The sequence below is a fragment of the Oryx dammah genome, unplaced genomic scaffold, assembly GCF_014754425.2.
Source record: "Oryx dammah isolate SB20612 unplaced genomic scaffold, SCBI_Odam_1.1 HiC_scaffold_7, whole genome shotgun sequence".
Classification (NCBI taxonomy): domain Eukaryota; kingdom Metazoa; phylum Chordata; class Mammalia; order Artiodactyla; family Bovidae; genus Oryx; species Oryx dammah.
Window position 1 is genome coordinate 36,261,331 of NW_024070191.1, and position 23,640 is coordinate 36,284,970.

The window sequence follows — 23,640 nt, forward strand, 5'->3', positions numbered from 1 at the left end:
ATTTCCTTCTCCAGTGCATGAAAGTGAAAAGTGAAAGTGAAGTCACTCAGTCCTGTCCGACTCTTAGCGACCCCATGGACTGCAGCCTACCAGGCTACTCCGTCCATGGGATTTTCCAGGCAACAGTACTGGAGTGGGGTGCCATTGCCTTCTCCGATGGAGAAGCTTAGAGACATTCTTTCATAGGTGACAACCTGTTTCATAGCTTGCTTTGAGACATTCTTTCATAGGTGACAACCTGTTTCATAGGTTGCTTTGCGAGGATAATTTTGACTATAATTTTTGCTTAATTCTCTAGCTTTAGAATTTAACCTCTGTGTAAGATGTAACTCTGCTTTTCTGGGGGAAACGGCACTGAACTCAAGTCTTCAGTAAGGATGCCACATTTTTTTTTTATTTCCCTGCAGAAAATCTACATACTCTGATCCTACTGTTAAGTCTTCTGCAATTACCTTCTGATTCTGTCAATGTGGTCAGAACATTGAAAATTAAATTTAATAATTGGAAGCTTAATTAATTGGCTTTATAAATCTCTTAGATCAAATAAACCAGAGTCCTTTTTTATGATGGTGATTCAAATGTACTGTTGAATTTATTTTTTATGTTTACTTTATGATTAACAAGAATGACTGGTTGATTCAGAAATTTTTTAGCTTAAAGTATGTTTTTATCTGTGGTTGGCTTTTACCCAGTTGTTTTTTTCTCTCTTTAAACAGATAAGTAACTTAAAGAAAATTTTGAAAGGAATCCTGGATTACAATCATGAGGTAAGGGCATTTTTTTCATTTTCCTTGGAAGTATTACTATAGGATAGTTTAATTTTACAGTACTTGAAAATAGTTTCAGGTAAAGGAAAAATTAACTCAGACTTAATAATCAGCTTTATTTTCCAACATATAGTCTTTATGATGTTGGTTCAGGAAACCAGCTATTAAGTGATTTTTACATAAATAATGTTTTTCACTATAATATGGATAGTTTGTGAGGGTTTACTCATTTATGTAAGCTTTCCTTTCTTCTATATGTTAAATCTTTCCTCACTTTCCTTACTCGTGAAGGTGCAAAATTACTCACAAGTCCCTTCCCTGCTTCCGTCTTATTCCTTGGCAGACTCCCATCCTAAGATTAACTCAGTTTATCCACTGAGTCTGTATCAGGATGGTCAGGACATCGATGGGGAAAAGAATCAGGCAGTGGAACTAGTTTTTCTTTAAATTTCGTGATCACAGACAGCAAATGACCACGCCACAGCCTAGAAACACCTGTTATTTCCTTACTGTTTTTTTCCACAAACTGACTTGCATTTAAGCCTACGTCTGTGCTTAGGTTACCTGTCCTCATCATCTCAGCACATGACCCTGCCATCCACCCTCCTGGTCAAGTCCAAGCCCTGCAAGTCATCCTACAGTCCTCCTCCTCCTCCTGATGCCCTCAGCAAGGGCTGTTGGTTAACTCTCCAGAATGCCATTTTCTCTGTCTCTGCTGCCAGCGCCCTACACCAGGCCGTCGTCAGCTTTTGCTCGGGTCGCTGGTGTAGCCCAGCTGGCGGCGCTGGCCTCACTCTTGCCCCTCTGCCGTCTGTTCTCCACTCTCAAGCCAGGCTGCTTTTTTTTTTAATGGAAATTAAGTTCCGTCACTCTCATCCCCCACATCGTCCCCCTTGGTCTCCCTGTTGTGTTGAAAATGAAATCCTCACTTCTCACCAGGAATCACCGGGTGCCACGTGACCCCCTCTCCTCCTCTTTCACAGCTCTTTGCTCACCTCCCAACTGCAGCCACAGTGGTCTTGCTTTCGTGCTTTTAGGGTCTTCTTCACCGTACCATCATCGGACAGAAACCTACCCAGTTGTCCTCAGATACTTCATTTGGGGCCAGTCTCCCTTCTCTTTCCTGATATGGGCGTCTTGCTATTAGCATTTTGGAGTCACATGGAGTGAAAGTGACCAGGGGAATCCTGCTCCTGCCGGCGTGAACCTACATTCAGTTTTTGCTCTTTCCGCTGCCCCCCGGGTTTCAGAGCCTCTTGGGCTCCACTTCTCTAGAGAGTGTACAGCCAGTCCTCTGGGGGAGCTGGGGGGCTCAGTAGTGTCCACACCACATAGGAGATTAGAGACTAAGTTGACTCAGGAGCGTTATAACTTACCTGTGGGAGGTAGAACTAGGCATTGGGAGTGAGGTCGACCAGCCAGCTCTGCTCTGAGCCGGGAGTTTCTGGTGTGACGACTGCTCTCTCATCAGATATTTTGTTTGGCCATGTGGATGTCATTGCATCTTTCAAGCGTTTCTCTCTGGCCAGGTTCTAGGGCAGCAGATCAATGACTTCACCCTTCCCGACGTGAACCTGATTGCAGAGCACTCCGACGCTGCAGAGCTGGGAAGGATGCTTCAGCTCATTTTAGGCTGTGCTGTGAACTGCGAACAGAAGCAAGGTAACATATTTGAAGTTAGCGCATGCATGTAAAATAACCAAGGAAAGTAGTTCATATCATACGTGTATACAGATCACATGTTCAAACGAGAACATCTTAAGGCCACTCATGAAGAATGCCCTGTTCTATGATTTTGCCAGTAATCTGTTTTCAAGCTTAAAAAGAGTTTTACAGGTTAGAACAAATTTGATTGTAATGATGTCCTTCCCCTTTCTGCAAGGCTACCTAATTCTTTGAGTAGATTATTTTTAACTACACCAAGTCTGATGAAATTTACTGTTAATTGGACAAGGTCCAGCCAAATTAATTACTGATTAATAGTAATTAATACCTATGATCAGTTCAGCTAATAGTAATTAATACCTATGATCAGTTCAGCTATGGGAACTTAAAATTTGATATTTTAGATGGCAAGATATATAATTTACCTAAAATTAGGTAATTTAGGTTGAAGGATTTATTTCATAGACACTAACTGAATATATGCATCATGCTCGGGTTTGGGACAGTGTCAGACAGTTGACCTAGTACCTGCCCTCGTAGAACTCTAAGTTGAGTGGGACGGGCATTTCTAAGTAGGTGCTTTGATTTTAAAAGGCAGATGAAAATTATTTAGCATAGTTCATTAAATTCGGATAAATTATGTTAGGAGAGTTCTCAGCTCTTGGAAGTGTGTAACCATTAAGAGTGGCTGGTTACAGTGTCCAAATAGGAAAAGATGAAAATGTTACCTATATCTGTAGTCTGTGGGAAAGAAATCATAGCATTCATTGAGCTTCTCACACAGACCACGTGTTCTGTGTAACACCTAGATTGAGTTCTTCCCTGAAACTTATGTGACAAGTGAACACTCTAAACAGGATTTTAACACCTCACTGTCCAGAGGGCGTTCTCTGTCCTCAGGAGCGCAGCTGAGAGCTTGCATCAAATGCCGTGAATCTCTGGGTTGCTGAGTGTCCCTGTCCTGGGCACGCGGGACACAAGCTGTGAGGCTGGCCAGGGGGCTCTGCCGTCTACCTCCCGCTCCGGGATTCGGTGCTCAGCCTGCTTCCTCATGGCCAAAGTGAGGGCGTGACACCCGGTTGTCGTGAGGAGTCAGTGAACCCGTGTGTGTGTTTGCTCTGTAATCCGTAAAGCGTGGCAGAAACACGTGCTTTCTGTTCAGAGGATGTTTTTCAGTTCCTAGAGTGAAGAGCCACTGCTCAGAGTGTTGGCTCAGCGTCCATTTATCTCGGCTACCTGACTTCTCAAACCAGGGCAAATACACAGTGGTGGATTTGAAAAAGCAAAGATGAGTAGTAAAAACACACATAATAATACTTAATTGAATGTCTCCCTTCTTCCGGGTAACCCAACAAAGAACACTTTTTGTAGACTGGGAAACCGAGACTCATATAAGTATTATTCACCCCAGATCTCTTGCTTGTGAGAGGACAGTGAGGACAAAACCCTGTGTCTCTTCCACATGAGACCTTGGTACTCTTTGTGCTAAACTGTGCTGTAAGCTCTGGACCTAGACACTCACTTTTCAGGATAAGTTCTCTGATAAAGCCCACCTCATTTTCCACTGCTCCTGAGTCTGCGCCCAGTAATCGTACATGCTTGGATTTTTAACTTTAAAGATTTAACTTAGTTTTTTTTTTTTTTCCCTACTTTTGAAAAAGCGTGCACTAACCTGGTTCTCACGTCATTTTATGTCGTCCAGCATTTTACGGTGTTCGCGGGGAAGGGCCTTGACGTGGCAACACCGCTTCTTAACTAACGCTTCCCCTCTCACACCTGACTAACCCTCCGCCCGCCCCTCCGCACGCCCCCCGGGGCTGCCTCCCCTTTCCCCACCGACTGGGCCCCGCCCCCCCGCCCCGTCTCAGCCTTCCGTTCTGCTCCCAGCCGCGGCGTAGCAGGGAAATTCCATGCCTTGTTCCCAGCGCTGGTAGACAGTGCCTCGTGACAAACCAAACGAACGAAATCTTGAGCTCAGACTAAAGGAATTTCTTTCTTGACCAGAGAGAGTGACTCAGTTACCACGTCCACGATTCCTGCCTCTGACAGCGCCTGTGGTTTACGCATGTAACGTGTTGTGTATGTCTGAGTGCACCGCCACACATTTGCTGGAGTACAAGTATCCTTAGGAAAGTACTTCCTTAAAAACGTGTTTTGTTTAACTAGAAGCTTCGGCATTAACAACTAGAATGTCATGATTTAATAAGCGGTCACATTTAAAAAAAAAAAAACAAGTTACCTGTCAAACAAAGGATTATGGTTTGGCATTAAAGATCCAGGAGTCTCTTGCCAAAAGATCACTATAACAATTGCACAGTCGGACTCCCTTTATCTCATATTAGAATGTTGAGACAGGTTTTTTTTGGTGTTTTTATGGATATAGAGTGGAGAGGAGCAGATTAAGGCTAAAATTTCCTAATGACTTTAAATTTTGAAACATTTCTTATTAAAATATATTTACCATATTTGGTGAAACCCACCTGGCCTATTGGTTTTTTATGATTCATCCTCACTTTTTCATCTCTTATTGGATCTGAAAATAAAACTACTTCAGGGCTTTTTTACAAGGCAAGAATTTTTTTTTATTTTCCAACTATGTCACTACTAACAACTCAGGGATTCTTCTCTTTTTTGGCAGTGGTGAGGACAAGATTGATGAAATTGGTGCTTTCGCTTTTTAAAGATGTGGATCATTAAAGCCCAGGGTTACACAGTATTTTTAAACTATGATACCACTTTCTATCTTAAAACCATCTTAATTCTTTGTTCTAAGCAGCTCTCAGATTCCCTACGTTTTGTTTTTTTTTTATTGTAGAAAATATTAAGGTAAAAATTACCATTATGAGATGGTTAGATAGCATCACCGACTCAGTGGACACGCTTCTGAACAAACTCCAGGAAACAATGAAGGGACAGGGAAACCTGGCATGCTGCAGTCCATAGGGTCGCAAAGAGTTGGACACGACTTAGCAACTGAACAACAACAAGAAATTACACAATTCAATACAGTTCAATTCAATACAATACTTTGATGTCACATAAGAATAAAACATAGACATCAGAGTTTTATAACATGTAACACAGAACAGTGTGAAAGATGTTTAAATTTTAGGAACAGAATACAGAGTCCTTTCCTTCTTGGCCTTAGGCTTTACCGTTTCATTGCTTTACAATCCTGAAATCCTCCATTCCTGGGACTTTGAGCTGCAGCCTCAACTTTATGGGGAAGGGGAGAGTCAGTTTCAGGAAAGAAACGTGCTGATTTTCAGTTTTCATTTTATCTCCAACACATGTATTTAACCACATATGAGAAATTCTGAGGAAGAATCAAAACACGGGAAGCTTCTTACCAGAATTGATGAAGTCTTAGCCTTTACTCCCTTGGTTGTCTGTCACTCGAACACTGACATTCCAGGTTGTTCTTGCTTTCAGAATACATCCAAGCCATCATGGTGATGGAGGAGTCTGTGCAGCATGTTGTCATGACAGCCATCCAGGAGGTACGTGGACCTTTGTGCTTATAGTTGATGAGGAATTAAAGGAGCAAACTTGACTTTGAGTGTCTGAGTTAGAAATTTTAGAGACATTCTCCTACTTAGTTTCTGAGAATCTTTTCTTTATGCTTATGCTCTGGCTTATCTCATTTTTATTTTAGATGGTAAACATTCCTCTTGCAGGTGTAGATATTTGGTAACTATTCTTAATTTTTTTTAATACACTGATGAATTAGGAATAGTAGACTGACTGATTCTTAAAACCATTTTAAGTAGTATCTGTCTTAACCTGCAGACTGCCTCACACCTAAGTATGGGTCTCTTGTTTGGAAGGAAATCGGTCTTCAACTCCTGCCAGACTCAAAGCAATTTCTAGATGAATATTTATTTGCAACTGTAGGAGAGGAAAAATACTTTTTTCCTCTACCCTTCCAAGTTGTCTGCTGGGGCCTCTAAAAAACAACAAAAGCATTAACAACAGCAAAGCATACAACCGTATTTAATGTAAGTTTCACACAACACAAGAAGCTTTGTGAAGAAATGAAGGTTGAAGAAGTGTTTCAGCCTGCATGGATTTGATGAAGAGTGGAGAGTCTTGCAGGAAAGTGTGACAGGGCGGAAAAGGGGCAGCAACGGGTCCTGGTGTTCAGGTTCCTCTCGAATCCCTGTGACCTTGGAGGCTTGGATATGTCTCCTCTGACGTTGGGAGGGTACCTCTCCCAAGAGGGGCTTAAGACCTGCTTCCGAGGAAGGTCAGGAAATCTTTCCTGTCCTTATTCTTTCTCAACTCCTTCAGCTTGAAGTAGTCAACAGGTCAGGGTGCATATTTTGGGGCAGCATGTTCTTAACTCCATCAGATGTTAAACATAGAACTGTAGTATTGTAAATGAAATATAGATTAATAACTGGTGGATCTTAGGAGGGGAGAAGTTTTTAATCATAAAAGCAATGGGAGAGACCTTTAAAGGAACTGTAGAATGTAAGTAACAGGAAAAAATACAGCAGACAAACATGAGAAATGCTAAATGCAAATTAAATATCTTCTGTTCAGTCCAACCGACTGTGATTGCAGAGGTTCCCGCTCACCCTCAGATGAGATCATTTGCTGGAATGACTTGTAGAGCTCCGTGATGGTGACTGCCTACAGTGGAGGTCTTTGAGGGTGCTTAACTCAGTCCCTGTTGTCCCTCCCTGTGGAATCAAGGGCTGTTACCTCTGGCACATTAATGTGTGACGGTACGCAGAGTGCTGCTGCCAACCGGGGAAGTTCACCTGTGCTTTCATGTCCAGAGTTCTGGGAACTTTGTTTTATAAATATGAATGATGGGATCATTGGCCACGAGGTTGAACAAAATTTCCAGCGTGACCCCTCCCCCCACCCTCCTCCCCGGGAGTCACCCCCAGGGGCTCAAAGCCTCAACCTTCCCTCTAATACATGGGGTCAGAGGTCAGCCAGAGTGTTCTTTATTACACGGGACCTTACTACAAAGCAAAGCTTTTAACAGAGGATTGGTTTGGCGGTCTAGCACTGAACAGGGTAGGAAAGTAAGACTCAGGGTTGTGGGTGTTCAGATAACACAGCAACGGTCACCAAAGCGAGGTGTGAGTCTGAATTGCCCTTAAGTGGTCTCGGGTTGGCTCTGTGGGCGTCAGGATTCTGGCTCTGTGCCACTCGTTGTCTGCCATCCCTAACACGTGATTCCATCCCTGTGGTCTGCCCTGGCGGTGTGGGCACCAGTCCTCACATCGCATCCTGGCCAGCAGGCGGGCCCGAAGGAAGGTTCTCAACCGCCTCTTAGAAAACGTCTAGGAATTCTCACGCTTGTTATCCAGCTGTTTCTCGCATTGGCACTCAGGGAAGCTGGAAAATGTGTTCTTTATTCCAGGTGGTCACAGACTCAGCCAGAATGTGAGGGTCCTGTTACTAAGCAAAAACAGGAAGAAATAATGGGGGGTGGGGCGCTAACTGTCCTGCCTTCCTGTGGTTGATCCTGTAATTCCACTGTTAGGAATTTATCCTGAGGAAGTCCGAAGTACAAAGATAGCGATAATAGTAATAGCAAGCATGTACCCACACCCGCTCTTTGCTGGTACTCAGTAAACACGTCACATCTGTTAATACTAACTCACTCAACAGTCACTGCAGCTGTGATTAATGCTGCTAAAGTGTGCATATAACAATCGTTAGAATGACAGCTTTTATGTTATAGATATTTTACCACAATTTAAAACCTTTTTAAAAGGTTACATCTCATCCTTTGAAGTATGTACTGTCACTGTCCCCATTTTAGAAGAGAGGAGATGGAGGCCTCGACAGTGTGAGCAACCAGCTCAGATTCACACCAAAAGCAGCGGCACAGTTAGAACTTGGTAACACAGAGCCCACGCCATAAGGCTATGCTGTGTCACCCCAGGTCTGTTTATTCAGCCTTACTTTCTGGGACTGAAACACTGTAAATAACCTCACTGCCCAGCAACAGGGGGAAGGACAAATGAAGTATGATTCAACCATATGTTGGCATTTTATGTAAGCAGTAAAGCATATTTTTTGAAAAGTAATGACATGGGCCAGGTTTATAACATACTAGGTTTAAAAAGGTAGGATACAGAACACGCAAGCAGTATAATCCCATTTTTGTTAAACAGTAAAAATTAAGATGTGTGAAAACAAACTTTCCAAAATGTTAACTGTCTCCACATGGTTGGATGTTTTCTATTCTGCATTCTCAAATTTTTCTATAATAAAGGGTATCTTTAATTGGGTTTTTCTTTCTCACTGAAATCCGTAACTGAGTGATTTTCATTCTGTGAATCTTATCCCAAGGAATTATGTAGAAATCCAGGCCATGATTGGGCACAACTTTATCAGCCTATTTTATATTAACGAAAATGTGAAAATAGTGTATTTCCATTGGCAAGAAGGTGACATTATAGCACCTCCACCTGGGATTTCTTTGGAAGGAATGATGCTGAAGCTGAAACTCCAGTACTTTGGCCACCTCATGCAAAGAGTTGACTCATTGGAAAAGACTCTGATGCTGAGAAGGATTGGGGGCAGGAGGAGAAGGGGACGACAGAGGATGAGATGGCTGGATGACATCACTGACTCGATGGACGTGAGTCTGAGTGAACTCCGGGAGTTGGTGATGGACAGGGAGGCCTGGCGTGCTGCGATTCATGGGGTCGCAAAGAGTCGGACACGACTGAGCGACTGAACTGAACTGATAAAAATTTGTCACCAAAAAAAAGGTATCTTCCAACAAAGGGAAGACCTTTAAAATGTCAAGTGAACGAAGCAATGTATGAAAAGGTATGTTCAGGTGATGTCTGTTCTGTGCATATTCATCTTGTTCACTTAGCAGATACCCATTGGGTGTTTAGAATGCAGAGGGACAGTAGCAGCCTGCCGGTGGATACAGCCGTGGAAAAGGGAGACGTGGTCTCCTGCCACACAGGGCACGAGTCTAGAGGAAGAGCTGGCCAGACAAGGAGTTCAGACACCTCCAGTGTTCAGAGTGAAAATCACCGTCGTGGGGAAAAGTCAGTCGGTATGGGGACAGTGAGGAGGGCTTACTAGAGGACGTGGCATCTCAGCTGAGCCCTGGGAGAGGAGATGAGGTGCAGTCCTCGGGGGCAGGGGGGAGTGGGTGGTGGTGGACACAGGAGCTGCAAACCTGGCTAAAGATACGGTACCTTTTGTGATAGAAAAATAGAATGCAGAAGAGAAAGCCTCCAGCCATCCGGAGACTGTTAACATTCTGGAAAGTTTGCTTTCGCTCAGCAGACGTGGGAGGTGGCGGGGCCTGGAGGTGAGGCAGGAGAGCCCTAAAATCAGTAGGATGTTGAACGAGTTGGAATTTTGGAAACCAGTGAATAGACTTTCAAGGAGAAAACACAGTGACGTCTGTATCTGAGAAACTCTAGGCAATGAGAAGGATGGATTGGAGGAAAACGCGGCCAGAAACAGGAGAGCAGGCGCGACCTCAGTAACTGTCCACTGAGAAGGATGGGAGCTGACCTGGGTTACAGGGTCGGGTCAAGCGTGGGCTGACTGCGTGCTACCAGAGCTGTGGTCGGCTGGCCTGGTGGCTGATCAGACCTTGGAGGAGGGCCTGGGGGCTGGACAGATGTGTGGAGTTGAAGGAGTTTTGTAAGATGATTGTATTGTCTTTATTCAGGTGCTGCTGATTGCGATTTTTTTTTTTGGTGGTAAAATACACATAACTATAAACTTTGTCATTTTCAAGGTTATTTTGTAGCACGTCTCAATATTCAGCTCCGTTTGTGGCTGAATGGTCGTCCCCGGTGTGGGTGGGCCTCACCGTGTTTACGCATTGGCAGTACACACTTGAGTTGTCTCCACCTTTGGGGTGTTGTGAGTAGTGCTGCTGTGAATGTGTATATGGGGTGGGTTTTTTTTTTTTTTGAACACCTGTTTTTAATTTTTTTGAATATATACCGAGAAACTGAATTGCTGGGGCATGTGGTGACCCTGTGTATAACTTTGAGGAAGTGCCAGGGTGCTTCCCGTGGGTGCTGGCATCACTGTCTACCCCCAGCAGTGCCCTGGGTTCTGGTTCCTCTCCCGCATCGTCAGCCTTTGTAACTGCCCCTCATCCGAGTGGATAAGGAGGTGTTTTCTCATCGTGGCCTATTTGTATTTCCCTCCAGGCTAGTGATGTTGAGCTTCTTTTCATGTGTTTCCTGGCCGTGTTATAGTATCTTCTTTGGAGAAATGTGAATGGTAGCCAAATACATAATAGTCCTTCAGTTCTTTAAATGCTAATAGGAGGAAGCCACAGGAGAGAGCAAGAGAGAGGTTGAGAAAACACAAGAGAATGGTAAGTGGTCCACGGTCTGAGAAGCTGGGAAGAGACAGGGTTGGGAGCGTTAAGTGGAGGAGTCAGCCTGGAGTGGGAGAAACAGCACTTGCATTTTAACCAGAAGGAAGGAGGAAGGGTGGGCATCATGAGTGCTGTCCATTCTATAGGAAACTGAGGAATTTCTTACCTGAAGGCAAAGTCTGGTCATAAAGAGTAGGGAGAGTTGCTGAGGTTTGAGAAGCAGGAATGGTTTGGAATAATCTCTAATGGAATAAAGGGGCTGCTGATGGGGAAGCAGCTGTACTTTGGGGCAACTTTGAAGGCCTAGCTGACCCTGGAAACCGTACGTCGTGTGTTGTGGTTTAAAAAATATCTTGACCGTCTCAGTACTTAGCGGTCAGGGTTTACAGCCAGAAGAGAAAGGTGGTTGGGTTGGTTTTGGATTGAGATTTTCCCTGGGAGAAGGTACTAAGATAAGAGAATTGATTATATAAAACCAAATAATAGACCATGAAGCCTAGGCCAGAAGGAGAAGGTAACTAATTAAAAAGATGCTGAACCAGTCCATCCTAAAGGAGACCAGTCCTGGGTGTTCATTGGAGGGACTGATGCTGAAGCTGAAACTCCAGTCCTTTGACCACCTCATGCGAAGAGCTGACTCACTGGAAAGGACTGATGCTGGGAGGGATTGGGGGCAGGAGGCCTGGCGTGCTGTGATTCATGGGGTCGCAAAGAGTCGGACGTGACTGAGCGACTGAACGGAACTGATGCTGCGAAAGATTGAGGGCAGGAGAAGGGGACGACAGAGGATGAGATGGTTGGATGGCATCACTGACTCGATGGACATGGGTTTGGGTGGACTCCGGGAGTTGGTGATGGACAGGGAGGCCTGGCGTGCTGTGGTTCATGGGTCGCAGAGTCGGACACGACTGAGCAACTGAACTGAACTGTCTCAGCCGACGTCCGGAGTGAGGCGATTGCCAAAGAGAAGGCGACGAGTAAACTCTGGGCAGGCATAGCAGTGACATTCACCGGAGAGCCTGAGCAGAGCGAAGCGGGAAGTGCCTGAAAGAGTGAAAACCAGAGGGCAGTACGGAGGCGCAGGGCCCGGGAGGGTTTGTGAGTGACCTGGAGAAGGTGGTGTTGGGCGTGGGGTGCCAGGCGTGCACTAACATGTAACAGTGGGCTGGGAAGAAGACCGCAGGAAAACGCTTCCACGCACCCCCTCCGCCCCTGCCCTGAATCAGATCCCTCACCCTTATCACTGAGCTGCCTTTCTTATGGGAGCTGTGTGTGGCCCGTGCACAGGTGGCTTCTTACATAGTTCAGAATTACAGAAGTGGTTATTTCCGGATGGTAGAATAATGGATTTATTTTTGTATTTTTTTTTCTGAATTTCATCTTCTCTGTGTTGGGTTTTTTTTTTTTTCCCAGTTGGAAGAAAACTCTTTTGAACATCTTTTTATTAATATTCTTACCATGAAAGCATAAAAAAATTGAAGCCAGTTTTTTTTTATACTTCCTGGGATTTTTTTTTTTTCCTAATTATGCTAAGGGACTTTCGACTCTTCTCATGACAGGATTAGAGAGCAGTGGTTCTCAAACTTCAGTATGCATCCTGGGCCCTAACCCCAGAGTCTCTGATTCAGTAAATCTGAGCCGGGGACCGAAGAATGTGCATTTCTGGCAAGTTCTTAGGATGCTGGTGGTGTTGGTATGGAGACCTCACTTGGAGAACCACTGATACAGAGAAGAAGGTGCAGCTGAGCAGAGCATCTCTGTAAAGAGTGGGATAAAGGCTGAGGTGGCAAGATCCCTCAATAAGATGTCCCCACCTTGCTAATCGTCCCTCTCTTTTGTCCTTTTTACAGAATATAAGACAGGAAACAGGAGAAAATGGGGACATTTTTTGTCTGCCCCCAACATTTCTCACAGTCAGAATTTTACCCTTTCTCCCCAAATCCTCACACACCGCCTGGGTATTCTCTGTGAGCAGCACAAGGGTTGGAGAGGCTGAGGGGTAGATTTGTGTTTGCACGCGTGTCATCTCTGAGCGTCAGCAGTTCATTTGGGCTGACACTGATCTGACCCACATTTATTCTTCAGAAATAGTTACCTAGCAATACTATTTTTTTGTACTGAAAAGCTAATGTTTTAAAATATTTAGCCACATTTCAGCTTAAAGACTTGTCTTTTTTTCGTGGTGAGGATAGGTAACACTTGATTCTCATGACTGGCCCCACCCTGAAGTTGCACACGTATGATTTTAGGTGAAGGCTAATCCTGCTGCAAAACAAAGCTTCGATGCATAAGGAAATGTTCCTTTTACATTTGTGTTTTTCATTGTAGTTTTTACAATTCTCCGGCAGCCAGGCGTTGGCGTTTGTTGTTGTAAGTGTATTATGTCGAATGTCATTTTTGTCTCCCGGTTGTAATCATTTAAATCTTGATTTCAGCTGATGAGTAAAGAGTCCCCTGTGTCTGCTGGGAATGACGCCTATGTTGACCTTGATCGCCAGGTACCTGGTTTTGCGTTGTTTCTATATGTGCAGAGGTTGAAGGGTAAACTTCGGATGTTAATGAAAAGGGTGTTTTAACTCATGAAATATATTGGTGTAATTCTTTATTTTTTACCTAACATGCAAGAATTACACTTTTTTTTTTTTAAGCCACTTTCCTGCTGCTGCTGCTGCTAAGTCGCTTCAGTCGTGTCCGACTCTGTGCGACCCCATAGATGGAAGCCCACCAGTAAACATTTGTAATAAAACTTGTAACTAACATAATTTATTAAATAAGTTACCTTCTTTAATTTATTATATTTTGTGTTTTTTAGTCATGGTTTTTCTTTTCCTGTTAGTGATAGCTTTCTGTATGCCACATTTAAGAAAACAGATGCAGTCCTGGAACATGGCATGCATTTAGTCCTACGATTTATTTAGAACACAAAAGATATTTTGCTTTTTATTTCATGTTACTCTTCAATGGAAAAAGTTTCTATTTCCTTTCATCTTTCTGAAGATGTGAATAGTCTGTCAGGAGATATTGAAATGTGCTAAGGAGCTACTATATTTTTTTAAGGAACTCTGCAATATATTCTTATGGTTTTTAACAGAAAAGTTGATTTGTAATTTTAATTACTGCTTTCTAATAAAATGTTGTTACATTGTCAGTTGCCGTATTCTGCTGTTCTGGGACATCTGTTCCATAGCATGAATAGAAATCTTTGTGTTCTTTGTCTTCTCTCATTTCTTCCCCATGGTTTCTAAATGTTTTGCAGGAAAATCTTTGGGTATGCTATAATTTTAGCCCAAATTGTAATTTGTCTTTTCTTTACCCTGTGGCATCTGAGTTTACCTTGAATGCACATTTTGTTTTTGTATCCATTACGCAGAGGTTTGATCACATGAAATGAAAAGCCAATATAATTTTATTTTCATCAAGTTTTTTCTTCTAAAAAGTCAATTAACTTTAATGTTTTCATACATTGCTAACTTAGAGTTTATTGGGACCCAGCTCAGGACTGTTTGGTTTGTGCTGAGAATCAGGATAATAAAAACCTTTTGTTTTGAAACTGATAAAATTAACACCGAGGTTTAATATGATTGAACATTTGTGTTGAAATACACTAGCTGTTTATTTTAACAGTTGAACCCCTGTTCTAGCATGTATAGATTTTACCAAAGTAAAATTTCCCAGTTATTACAGAATCAAAACATTACCAAGAACCAGGTAGCCCAGATAAGAAAAGATGTATAAGAGAACCAAATTCCAAGTTCAGAAAAGACAAAGCTTAGGACTAAAAGATATTCAGTTAGAAGTGGCTTCTTAACAACAGAAATTTGGTCTAAATCGTTTCCAAACAACGCGAAGTTTATTTATAAATTTCCAGATTTGTTCACTGAACATTTATCACGCATCAAAAAAAAAAAAAAGAAGAAATGTCTTGTTTTGACTCCTCCAAGAGGGTTCTTGATTTCTGCTGTCCCCAGAAAGAGAAGGAAGTTCTGTATTCTACATGTGTGGTTATTAGCTGTTGCCCTGTCATATTCCAGTGTTGACTGTAGCTCTTTGTTTCTACCCAGCTGAAGAAAACTTCAGAAGAACTAAATGAAGCTTTGTCAGCCAAGGAAGAAATTGCTCAAAGGTGCCATGAGTTGGATCTGCAGGTAAGAGGGCTGTTCTCGGACCACCTGTCTGAAACGCGCTCTGTGAGTCCCACCACACGCAGGGGGTCCCGCTTGCAGTTCAGTTTGACTATAACATAGCCTAATTAGAGAAGAAAAATCCTGGGAAAAGAGTACAGACCTAGCAAAGATCAGAGTTTTCCTTCCTTCTCACAACTCTATTAAATTCACAATAAATGAATTAAAATGGGATAAGCCCACAAAAAGAGAAAGAGGAGGGAGACCAGCACTCAGGGGACTGGGGGAGATTTTTAAAAGTCCTGACTCTTGTAGTGTTTGCCAGTCTCCACATTATACACACTCCCAGTGACTAGTACCAGTTACTAACGGTTTAACAGTCGGCTCACCTGTCTCCTGAGTATTTAACAAGCAGTTCAGTTACAGCCAGCAGTAGCACAGCATACCTGTTATCCACTTCTGAAGGCCAAAGACAGTTGGGAAAAGTGCTGAATGGCCTGAGAGGAGTAAAGAATGCAGTGACCAGACCTCTCATAAAAGGGGATGGGGACTTCTCTGGTGTTCCAATAGGTAAGAATCTGCCTGCCAACCCAGGGGATGTGGGTTCAATCCCTGGCCCTGAAGGTTCCACGCGCTGCGGGGCAGCTAAGCCGGTGCCCCGCAACTTCTGAGTCCGCACTGTAGGGCCTGAGGGCCATAGTTACTGAGCCTGGGCGCCTGCAGCCCCTGCTCTGCAATCAGAGAAGCCACCAAATAAGATGGCCGTGCACCCCAATTGGAGAGTAGCACCCACTTGCTGCAACTGGTAAGCCCAAGCCCAACAACAGAGGCCCAGTGCCCCCCAAAATAAAAATAAATAGTTTTAAAAATAATAACAGAGGGATGGGCTGCTGTAGCCAAACCTCAGAGAACTGCAGGGAGCCCCCCACCACGTGGCAGAAGGCTGCAGCGAGGTGCAATGGGGTCTCCTGTAGGAGAGCGCCCCCAGCGCCCGTCACCCAAATGGCAGACACCCTGACCTGAAGCCGGCTTGCTACTGGAGAGTTCTCTTCTAAAGAGTTAAGCAAACAGAAGTATGGGAGGATAGACTCAGTGTTAGTATCGCAGGGTTAGACTGTTTGCATTTTGACCTTTCCAGATTCTCGAATTTACAGAGAGCAAGGGAGGAAAAATGCATAGTGAAAAAGAGCAGGGTCAAGGTGAGCAGAAAACTAGCCCTAGAGGAAGTGGAGAAATGGGGGTAGTAGAAAAGTTTTCTCTTTGATTATTTAATGCCCCTGTGAAACTGGCAAAGATGCTGCATCTCTAAAGTAAGGGCAAGATGCTGTTTTAAAAAGAAAAAAGTCAGAGATGAAGAAACACGTGAAGTATTAGTCGCTCAGTCATGTCTGACACTTTGTGACCCCATGGACTGTAGTCCACCAGGCTCTTCTTTCCATGGGATTCTCCAGGCAAGAATACTGGAGTGGGGTGCCATTTACCGTTCCAGAGGATCTTCCTGACCCGGGGATTAAACCCAGGTCTCCTGCATTACAGGCAGATTCTTTCCTGTTTGAGCCATCAGGGAGGCCCCTCAGACTGAGAGGAACACTTAAGTAAATTAGAATTGTCAAAATAAAAATCCGGTAGAATAGTTAAAAAAGAAGTTGGAGAAATCTTTCATAGATAAAAAGAGAATAAGAAATAAAATGTATTTGTCTTGGATTTACAACAAAACCATAGGGGAGGAGAGAGTACACGAGGTCCAGATGGCACATGATTGGCTACATATTGATACTTACTAAAGCTGGGTAGTAGGCACTCAGTTCATGGTATTTTCTGCTAGAAGCATTTTACTTTGAAGGCATTAATAGTTGGTCGTTGCTTTGGATGCAGGTAGAATTGTGATGAGAGCACACTTGTTGGGTTATATAGTAAATAATACCTAGTCAAATGTAAGTGCCCTTGGAGAAGGAAATGGCAACCCACTCCAGGATTCTTGCCTGGGAAATCCCATGGACAGAGGAGCCTGATAGGCTGCGGTCCATGGGGTCGCAAAGAGTCGGACACGACTGAGCGACTTCCCTTTCACTTTTCACTTTCATGCACTGGAGAAGGAAATGGCAACCCACTCCAGTGTTCTTGCCTGGAGAGTCCCAGGGACGGGGGAGCCTGGTGGGCTGCCGTCTATGGGGTCACACAGAGTCAGACACGACTGAAGTGACTTAGCAGCAGCAGCAGCATAACATTCAGTCGTGCGCTGGGATTGGCCCTCTGTCTCAGGAGTGAAGTGGTGGCACAGGCCAGCTCATTGCTCGGTCTGTTGTCTGTGCTGCGGGATTGGGGCTGAGGACCCATGGTGAGACCCGTGGCTCTGAAGGGCTGAGCTGTTCACAACTTGTACTCTGGCCTGGAGAATTCCATGAGCCATACATAGTCCATGGGGTCACAAACAGTCAGACACGACTGAGAGACTTTTACTTTCATGAACTGATTACAGTGTTGTATAGCAGAAATCAACACAACATTGTAAAGTAATTATCCTCCAGTTAAAATGAGTACATAAATAAAAAATTAGCAACAAAGAAATGAATTTTTAAGATTTAAAGCCTTAAATATTTATTTTAAAAAGAATACAAGAGCAGAAATAGACCCACGGTATAGAATTGAGCTGTTGCTCTATTCTGAGAAAACACTCATGCGGTTATGGAAATCTGACAAGATAGAGAGCTGGCATTTCAGACTCATTTGTTTATTCAGCAGACATTGAGCACCCACTCCAGACCTTCCCCTGCTCTGTAGCTGCTGTGGATACAGTGAAGTTGAGGGGAAACACAGAACTGGATAAAATATCCTTGCCCCCAGGTGCTTACGTGCGCATGAAGAAGACAGACCATAAACAGGATAAGAATGGTCTGTCGTGTGCCGATAAGGGTTCTAGAGAGAGGGAGACTCGGGGGAGCGGGGTGGGAGGAATTTGTTCTGATGGGTCGTCAGCAAAGCCTGCCAGCGGAGGCAGCGAGTTTGTAAGAGATCCTAAGAACGTAGAGGAGCTGGCCTCCCAAACTTCCCCAGAGGAGCATCCAGATCAGCGCACCTGAGTGGAGCTGGAGAGAGGAACCGTCCACAGAGGCCAGACAGGCCTTGGGAAAGGCTCAGTAGAGGGGAAGCCATTGCATGCTTGTGAGCAGAGTCATCCTGTGATCCGAGTTTTATTTTCGTGGGTTTTGATGGCTCCTCGGTGGAGACTAGACTGAGGGTGAGGGCCAACTCATGGATACTGATTCAGACGCTTTTGGAACAATCAGGCGAAAACTTAGGTTGGCTTAAATCAGAATTGAGGGGTGGTGAGAAGTGGTGGAAATCTGTTTGAAGGCAGAGCTGCTGATGTTTGCTGAAAGAGTGGATGTGAGGATGAGCTATGACAGGTCCTGACCAAGCAAGTGGAAGGACAGAGATAGCACCGCTGAGATGAGGAGACGGCGGGCGGGCGGGCTGGCCAGGGTGCAGGTGAGAGTCCCACCTGCACAAGCTGAAGTCAAACGCCTCGTGGGTGTGATGCCCAGTTTGGGATCCCAGGCTGGAAATAAGAAACGTGTGAGCTCTCAGTGAATACGTGGTGTTTACAGCCCAGCTACTGAAAGACATCAGTGTATTTAGGAAGGAAAAGCCGTGGGTGCCCCAAGGCAGGGCCATGGAGAGGACCAGGAGAGGGAGGTGTTCTGGGAGCCACAGGAAGCAGAGCTCTGCTGGTCCTGGGGGCAGCGGGGCAGGAGCCTTGCTGGAACAGGTTCAAGAGGAAATGAGGTTTGTAAGAGATCCTAAGAACGCGGAGGAGCTGGCCTCCCAGTCTTGGAAGTGGAGGCGGCTTCTGCTCTTCCAGGTTCTTGAGATGTAGTTGGCCTACAGTAAACTGCCCACTTTTGAAGTGTACAAATTCTGATGCCTGTTGGCATCACCACAGTCAGGATAACGGGTTCTCTCATCTTCCAGCCCCGGCGCTGCTTTCTGTCTCTGTGGATGAGCTTGTATCCTCTAGAATCACATATGAAAGGAGTCACACACTGTACTCTTTTTCTGCCTGGCTTCTTTTTTTTTTTTTTTTTGAGTTTCATTTGTATTGTTGGTATCAGTAATTAATAATTTTGTTGTCAAACAGTGTTCTGTTGAATGGATGTGCTGTTATTTAGCTGTTCACCTGTCGGTAAATCTTTGTTTTTCTATGTTTGTGTTAGTCACTCAATCATGTCTGACTCTCTGCGGCCTCGTGGACTGTTGCTCGCTGGGCTCCTCTGTCCATGGGATTTTCCAGACAAGAAAACTGGCGAGGGTTGTCAGTCCCTTCTCCAGGGGATCTTCCCGACCCAGGGATCGAACCTGGGTCTCTTGCATTACAGGCAGATTCTTTGCCATCTGAGCCGCCAGGGAAGCTGTTACAAACGAAGCTGCTATTAACATTCTGCGTCTCTGTGTGAACATATGTTTGTTTCTCTGTGGTAAATAAATCCCTAAGAGCAAACTGTCTGTGTCATGTGGTAGTTCCGTGATTAATTTTTTAGGAAAATGCAAACGAGGTATTCACAGCATTCAGAACATTACACATTCTCACCAGGTGTGTTAAATCCCACTTGCCTGCATCTTCACCAGCATTTGGTACAGCCAGTCTCTCTAATGTCCGGCTTCCTAGTGGGAGTGAGTGTGAGGCTATAACATTGTGGTCTCACTTTGCTTCTTCTTAGTGAGTAATCGTGAGTGTCTTTTTGTGTACTTAGTTGCCGTTGGGTGTGTATCTGCTTTCTCACTCAGTCCTGCCCTACTCTGTGCGGCCACATGTACGTAGCCCAGCAGGTCTTCCGTCCGTGGAGTTTTCCCAGGAGGAATCCTGGAGTGGGTTGCCGTTTCCTGCTCCGGGGATCTTCCTGACCCAGGGGTCGAACCCGCATCTCTTGCATCTCTTTCATTGGCAGGTGGATTCTTTACCACTGAGCCACCTGTGAAGCCTTTTACATGTCTTCTTTGGCGAATTATCTTTTCAAATCTGAAATTTTTTAAATGAATTTTTGCTTACTTTTACATACTGCTCTGTCTATGAAGTGAAGTGAAGTGAAGTCGCTCAGTCGTGTCCGACTCTGCGACCCCATGGACTGTAGCCTGCAGGCTCCTCTGCCCATGGGATTCTCCAGGCAAGAATACTGGAGTGGGTTACCATTTCCTTCTCCAGGGGATCTTCCCAACCCAGGGATCGAACCCGGGTCTCCCACATTGGAGGCAGACGCTTTAACCTCTGAGCCACCAGGGAAGCCCACCTGTCTATGCAGTATTTCTAAATAATATAAATGTTTTAACTGGAGGTTACTTGTACTTCTTTAAAAACAGGCTTTAATTCATAACGGCTTCCCTGGTGGCTCAGATGGTAAAGAATCTGCCTGCAGTGTAGGCGACCTGGGTTTGATCCCTAGGTCGGGAAGATCCCCTGGAGAAGGGAATGGCCACTCCCTCAAGTATTCTTGCCTGGAGAATTCCATGAACAGAGGATCCTGGTAGGCTACAGTCTGCGGGGTCGCAAAGAGTTGGACACAACTGAGCGACTGACACACACACACACAATTCATAATGGTAATTTACAAGTGGTTAATGCGGATTCCAGTGTAATTGGAGAAAACAACCCCTGTCTTTCTGTATTGTAACAGGTCGCAGCACTGCAGGAGGAGAAAAGCAGTCTGTTGGCAGAGAATCAGGTATTAATGGAAAGACTTAATCAATCAGATTCTATAGAAGATCCTAACAGTCCAGCAGGAAGGAGGCATCTGCAGCTCCAGACTCAGTTAGAGCAGCTCCAGGAAGAAACATTCAGGTAAAGGACCCCTCACTCAGACCTAATCCTTTAAAATCTGGTAATGTCTTTTGCAGTTAAGAATATCGTGTTAGGGCTTCCGGGTAACTGCAGACCAAGGTGGCTCTGTGATTAGCCACTTCCCAAAAGTCTTCCCACCCACTGTGAAATAAGCACACGTCTAGGAAAGTTCTCGCCTTCAACCTGACTTGCAGACAGAACGCCCCCGTTGAACCCTGAGGATGAAGAGAAGGGGCAGATCCCACCCCGACCCCACCAGGTGCTTGGAGACAACTAAAGTCAGACTGAGAAAAACATGAGAAAGAATTAGCAAAGGGGCCTGAGGGCGAGTTGGAGCGGTCACTGGAAAGATTAAGTTCACTCAAAACTGGAAATCAAATTTAAAACAAAAAAAAGGAAGTTAGATCACAAACTGCAGGGATAGGGTTTCAAATTAAGTGTATCTTCTCAAAGGGCCAGATGCCAAAAAAAAAAAAATTAACCAGGCATGGAATTTAGAGATTGTGCCTTCCAGGGCACAGTTTAAGGGCGTAAGAGAAAGGCCAGGGGCGAAGTTTATAGAGACAGATGTAGTTAAAGGGCAAGCTGATGTAAAGGAGTCCTCCTTTAACACATCTCGAGGAGGAAAGGGCCAGAAAGGAAGAGGGCCCACTAGCAGTTGGGTGGTAAAAAGGAAAATCTGATGTCCTGCAAGACAGAACAGAGTGGCAAAGTCTAAGGACCTGGCAGGATGATAAAAATACTATGTTAGGATTTTCTAGAAAATGTATCATGACCCATTTCTTAGCTAGCCATAGATTTTCAGTGTTAAAACTGTGGGTGAAATTAAGTATCATTACTTATCCACTAACTTAATATGGTTACATGTCTACCAGTCTTTATTTTTCTCCAGTGATGTGATTGTTTTGTTTTGTTCTGTTTGCCTTGACTGAAAAAAAGTGCACTTTCTTAGTGTTCCCAGAAACCTAAGACAAATAGTCCATTGCTTATGGTCTGCTACCGCAGTTTAGACTGTGATCTGAGGACCCTTTCAGAGAGTCTTCAGGCCCTCTCTCTTCCAGCTGCATATCTGTGTTAGACTGAATTTCATTCATGAACCTCAGCCAAAAAACCCTCACATCAGACACATGTAGAAACAGGAGAACCCAGCTGTCTTCTAGTAAACCAGTGATTTGAATCACAGAATGTAAAAAACATCGCCATCACCATTTTTAGAAAGTAGTTGTGTTTCATAAACAATATATTGTATTAACATAATGGGTTTATTATTATTTTCAAATGACTAACATCTCATTTATAAGTATTATTTAAACAATTCTGAAAAGAAGAATAGCAAACTCAATCCAGTGCTATAGTAAAAATAAGCTTTATCCCAGAAACATTATTAAATCTGTTATAGTAACTATTAAAGCTATTACAGTAAATAAATGTATTATGCCGCCTCCAATCCGTAAGTTAAAGGAGAAGGAAGAATAAACAATAAGCTTGGTACATGAAATTATCAGTAAAGTTAAGAATATAAGATGAAGAGAAGTATTAATCTATTAATATTATTTGACTTTTTTCTTGATACTCTAAAATTCCTAGCCTTGCCCCTTACTAGCTGTATAACCTTCAGCATACCTCCATTTCTCTAAGATGGTCTGATAGTTTTGTCTACCCTCTAGAATTTTTGTGAGCATTAAATGATTTAACATATGTAAAGTATTTTAAGAATATTTCCTGGCACATAGAAGCTACATAAGATTTAGCTGTTGTTACTTTTCTAGAACATGAAATAAAAAGAAATGAGATTAAAATACTGGAAAGACAAAAAATAAATGATCATTATTTATAGATAATGTGTGTCCACCCAGAAGCTAGAAGAGAACCAGCTGAGAAGTCCTCAGAACCAATAAACCTTTAAGAGAGAGAGGGTTATGTGGCACCTTTGCTTATATTGCAAGCCTTTCTGACAGTAACTAATATCACCGGGAATATTCCGCTTATAAGTATAAAAATGAAGAAGAAGAAAGAACTGTAATGCTGACCCTAATGGAAACAGCCTGGTACCCGTGAAGCAGAATACAGACCTGGTGACACAAAGGATCCATAAACCAGTCCAAGCTTATGTAAAAGTTCGTAATATGATAAAGGTGGCATTTTTTAATCAATAGGGAAAGGTTATTTGTTAAATAGTTTGGGAAAGATTGGTAGGTATTTTGACAGGAAAAGTTAGATTCCTGCACTGTATCATATACCCAAATGGAAACCTTATAAATACTAACAGAAAATAATGAATTAGAAGAAAAAAATTCTAATTGTGCATTAGAAGCAAAAACTGTGAAGTATGAGATTGATTAGTTGAACTGGATAAAAACCAAGAATCTTTATGCATTAAATACATAAAATTAAAATAACCAGTGATAAAACCAGTGATAAAGATTTGTGACTGACATGAGAGAGAATCCTGTAAATCCAAAGGAAAGGTGTGTGTATTAAGCAAAACAAATTCATACATGGAATTCCCCAGCAGCCCAGTGGTTAGAACTCTGTGCTTTTATTGCAGAGGGGCTAAGTTCAATCCCACAAGCCGTGAGGTTCAGCCAAAAAAGCAACAACGAATTAAAATAAATTAGGAACCATATTATCCATATTTTAGAGGTGAAAAGATCTATGAAAAGAAGTCAGGTTGGAAGTTACACTCCATAAATGTTAACAGTAGGTACCTGTCTAGAGAGTAATGCACGATTTTTTTCTTCCTTGTTTTTCTGCATTTTTTAAGCTTTCAAAAGGAGCATGTTTATTTCCTAATGAAAAATAAAACTTAATAGCTGATACGTTTTGAAACATAGCACTTGGTGTCTGACTTTCTGAGTAGAGGAATGGCAGTTGGTTGTTGTCTTTGTTCAAGTCTTAGAACAGCAGGATCTGTTT

General features: G+C 43.5%; 1 protein-coding gene across 2 annotated transcripts in view; it reads left to right on the plus strand.

The window, feature by feature from the left end:
* HOOK3 (hook microtubule tethering protein 3) overlaps positions 1-23,640 on the plus strand; it is an 81,824-nt gene that overhangs the window by 25,491 nt on the left and 32,693 nt on the right. For both annotated transcript variants that reach the window (XM_040243266.1, XM_040243267.1), the window contains exons 4-9: positions 717-767; positions 2,297-2,429; positions 5,865-5,932; positions 13,206-13,268; positions 14,832-14,915; positions 20,561-20,724. In XM_040243266.1, coding sequence (XP_040099200.1) covers positions 717-767; positions 2,297-2,429; positions 5,865-5,932; positions 13,206-13,268; positions 14,832-14,915; positions 20,561-20,724 — 563 coding nt within the window. The remainder of the gene's footprint in view (positions 1-716; positions 768-2,296; positions 2,430-5,864; positions 5,933-13,205; positions 13,269-14,831; positions 14,916-20,560; positions 20,725-23,640) is intronic.